The 3,706-nt window shown below is 35.7% G+C and overlaps 1 protein-coding gene across 1 annotated transcript; it reads right to left on the reverse strand.

Annotated features, from left to right (window-relative positions):
• Positions 1–2,288: 2,288 nt before the first annotated feature.
• Positions 2,289–3,406, reverse strand: LOC111640305 (tigger transposable element-derived protein 2-like). The gene is made up of 2 exons (XM_023386314.1): positions 2,815–3,406; positions 2,289–2,587 (listed from the first exon to the last, which is right to left on the reverse strand). Exons 1-2 carry the CDS (start codon positions 3,404–3,406, stop codon positions 2,289–2,291), a joined length of 891 nt encoding a protein of 296 aa, XP_023242082.1.
• Positions 3,407–3,706: the final 300 nt, after the last annotated feature.

The raw sequence follows: 3,706 nt of genomic DNA on the forward strand, positions 1-3,706 counted from the left end.
AGAAGTCTTCTATTCTTTGGTTTAGTGCCTTGGTTTGAAATTTCAAGTTGGATTAACATTTTCCAGTGTATATTGATATGAATGTGAATTTCATAAATTTATGTGAGAACCTCGCATGAAAAAAATACTAGAAGCCAGGATGCAATTTCTTGCGGTTCTAGTCAATAACCATTCCATTTCGTCAAAGAAGAAATATTACAGTTGTTAATATTTTGATCTTTGTATATTAAGTATACAGAAACTTTGCCAGCATGAAAGTGTACAGCAATCAGTTAAAATGTGAATTGGTCTTTCCCACGTTCCCACAGATTTGCAAGAATTGACTCAGCACTACTGTGATTGGATATTCTTAACTGTGTAGCATTAATGTACTCCTCTCCTCTTTCATGCACTTTGTTTCATCTACATTTGTATTCATCTGTTTCTGTAATTACTTGTATGAATAAAGCAACAGTGAATTTGATTGCTTTATCTTTCATGAGTAATAAATAAATCACAGTGAAGATAGTTAAATTTATTTATATACCTTGTTTTAAATGCTGGACAATTGTTGACCCATGCTGAAAAATCTTTCCTCTGATTTCATTGTAAATTTGTCATGTGGGAATAAACATTTCTGGATATCTCTTGTTTTTGGTTTTTGTTTATGCATGCTATATTAATATTTTTACTGCTTGTGTTACATACATGTACAGTACATAAAACATAAAATGAAACAAATGTATTTATTAAAGTTTTATATAAAAATATTTGTTTGCGAAATATTTTTAAAAAGTAAACATGCATCTAAATAAGTACGCAACTCTAAATTAAATATCTCAAAAGTTTAGACTCATGATGGACATGCATAAATTAACATCATTTTTTCATTTCATATTATTTAAGTAGAGTAATTTAAGGGAGCTTAAGATTTTTTAAAACTTTGTCCTGTGGGCACTAAGAGGGCTTTTTTCTACACAAGCCCATTGTGGGGTCAACTAGGTGGTGAGCGATGGGGCCGAATATATCCGGATGGAGCCCCCATAAAATTTCAATCCCGGGTCTGAGAGCGGTAGCCGCTCGGTCATCCGGCTGTCCGCCTTTTTTATCAATGTACATTTTTATGATTGTCACATCGCCGAAAGGAAATTTTTATAGTGTTTTGCTTATTGAGACGGAAAAATAGCTTCTGATAAGCCGGCTCCACCGTTAAGCTCCTTTGGTGTTCAACAAGGACAAAATATGAAGACATTAGTATTTCTTAAGATCTTATTTCGTCCTTTGGTAAGTCCCATAACCAATTTTTTAAATATATTGGGTAGGCTTGAAGTGGCACTAAACTGGCTGTAAAAGTTTAAAAGAAAGGACGATATACAGATTAATTAGATCCTGTTTCATTTGCTTATACAAACATTTAGATTAAATGAACTAAATATAAGGATGACAGTACAGTAAAACCCCGGTTAACGAACGTAATCCGTTCCACGAGTCCGTTCATTAATTGAAGCAATTTTTCCCATAGAAATTAATGCAAATACAATTAATCCGTTCTAGCCGTCAGTATTTTTGTAATTTTATTTGTAAAATGGGTTTTCTTTGATGAAAATATAACAAAACGTAGTATCTATCATTACAGCAACAAATATGTAAACTTTAATAAAGTAGCACTGTATATACCTTTGTTTCTACGGAGCTTAATGCTTGGAAGAGGAATCCCCCTCCATAAAAATATCGGGTAGCACTGCATCGGGAGTTTCTTCGAGTCGAGGTCTCTTTTGATAAGGAACAAGAAAGTTGTCTAAAGTTGATTGTCTTGCTCTCTTATTCAAAATTTTTCTAAAATGCGCTAGCAGTGTGTCGTTCATTAAATTAATGACCCTATTAGCCACAACTTTGTTAGGATGGTGCTTCTCGATAAATTCCTGCACATCATTCCATTTTCTGCAAATTTCCTTGATCTCAGCACTAGTGATTTCTTCCCTAGCCTCTTCCTCTGACGAATGCTTTTCTTGTAAGACTTTCATCTGTTCTTCCTGCATGGCAACCAGCTCTTCTGTCGTTAGTTCATTTTGATGGTCTTTCAGCAACTCCTCCACATCTGCATCATCTACCTCTACTCTCAAACTCTTGTCAATGGACACAATTTCATGCACTACATCAAGAGAGCTCTCTTCAAATTCCTGAAAGTTTTGCTCTATGACACAAGTTGGCCAAAGTTTCCTCCAGGCCGATTGCAAAGTGCGGTGAGTGACCTCACTCCAGGCTTTATCAATAAGGTTGATACAATGCAGGATGTTAAAATGCTCCTTCTAAAAAGCTCTAAGAGTTAAGTCAGTATCATTGGTAACCTGAAAACACATGGTAAACAGTGCCTTGGTATACGGCTTTTTAAAATTGGAAATCACTTGCTGATCCATTGGTTGCAATAATGGAGTTGTGTTGGGTGGAAGGAATTTGACCTTGATGAAGTCATGTTCACTATCCAAGTCGTCATCCAAATTTGGTGGATGTGCTGGAGCATTATCCATTAAGAGAAGACATCTAAGAGGAAGATCCATTTCCTGAAGATAATTTTTAACAGTAGGAGCAAACACTTCTGTGAGCCAATCTATGAATAAAGTCTGAGTTACCTATGCCTTACTATTTGCCTTCCATTGTACAGGCAGTTTGGACTTTATCACATTTTTGCTCTTAAAGGCACGGGGATTTTCAGTGTTGTAGACTAAAAGTGGCTTGATTTTGAGGTCACCACTTGCATTAGTGCAAAGTAAAAGAGTGAGTCTGTCTTTCATGGGCTTGTGCCCGGGAAGTGCTTTCTCTTCTTGGGTTACGTACATTCATCTAGGTACGATGAGACCGGTCTTTTTTGGAAAAGACCGGTCTCATCGCAATTAAACACTTGATTCCAGACATATCCTTCACTTTTTAAAAACTCTGCGAATTCATCTACGAATGCTTTTGCTGCTTTTTCATCTGAACTTGAAGCCTCCCCGTGTCTTATGATACTGTGAATGCCAGTTTGTCGACGAAACCTATCAAACCACCCTCGGCTCACGTTAAAGTCCTGCCTGTCTGCACTTGTACTGGGTGTCTGGATCAATAAGTCATTGTATAAATTTTTAGCCTTTTCACAAATTATAGCTTCACTAACACTGTCTCCAGCAAGTTGCTTTTCATTGATCCACATTAGCAACAGTTTTTCAACTTCATCTAAAACTTTAGATCTTTGTTTCGATATCACATTCACAGCCTTAAATGCTTTTTTGTTTTTAATAATTGTAGAGATAGTCAATTTTGTCATATTATATTCTTTAGCGATGTCAGAAACACGAATGCCATTCTCGTATTTTGCAATAATTTCTTTCTTTAATGCTACACTAAAACGTTTTCTATTTTCACTGTCACTTTTCTCTTTCTTCGGTGCCATATTGATTAAATATACAGTATAAAAAACAAAACTAAAAAACGAAGTTTAGCACACTCAAAAAAGCAATGCTTACCTCATGCACGCCTAAGAGCAACTGAAATTTGTGAGGTTCCAGAACGGCTGGAAACTATTGGGTTGATGCAAAAGACTACCACCTTGACCCCTTGGTTATCCGTCCTCCAATCAATACAAAGATTGTTTTTTTTTCAACCTCTGATGGTCCATAAAACAAAGAGAAGTGTAAATAGCAAAATGAATTTATTACCAAAAGTTAGATATAAACATGGTTACTTTTTGACG

The sequence above is a fragment of the Centruroides sculpturatus genome, unplaced genomic scaffold (assembly GCF_000671375.1).
Source record: "Centruroides sculpturatus isolate CEXI.00-Female unplaced genomic scaffold, Cexi_2.0 scaffold1348, whole genome shotgun sequence".
Classification (NCBI taxonomy): domain Eukaryota; kingdom Metazoa; phylum Arthropoda; class Arachnida; order Scorpiones; family Buthidae; genus Centruroides; species Centruroides sculpturatus.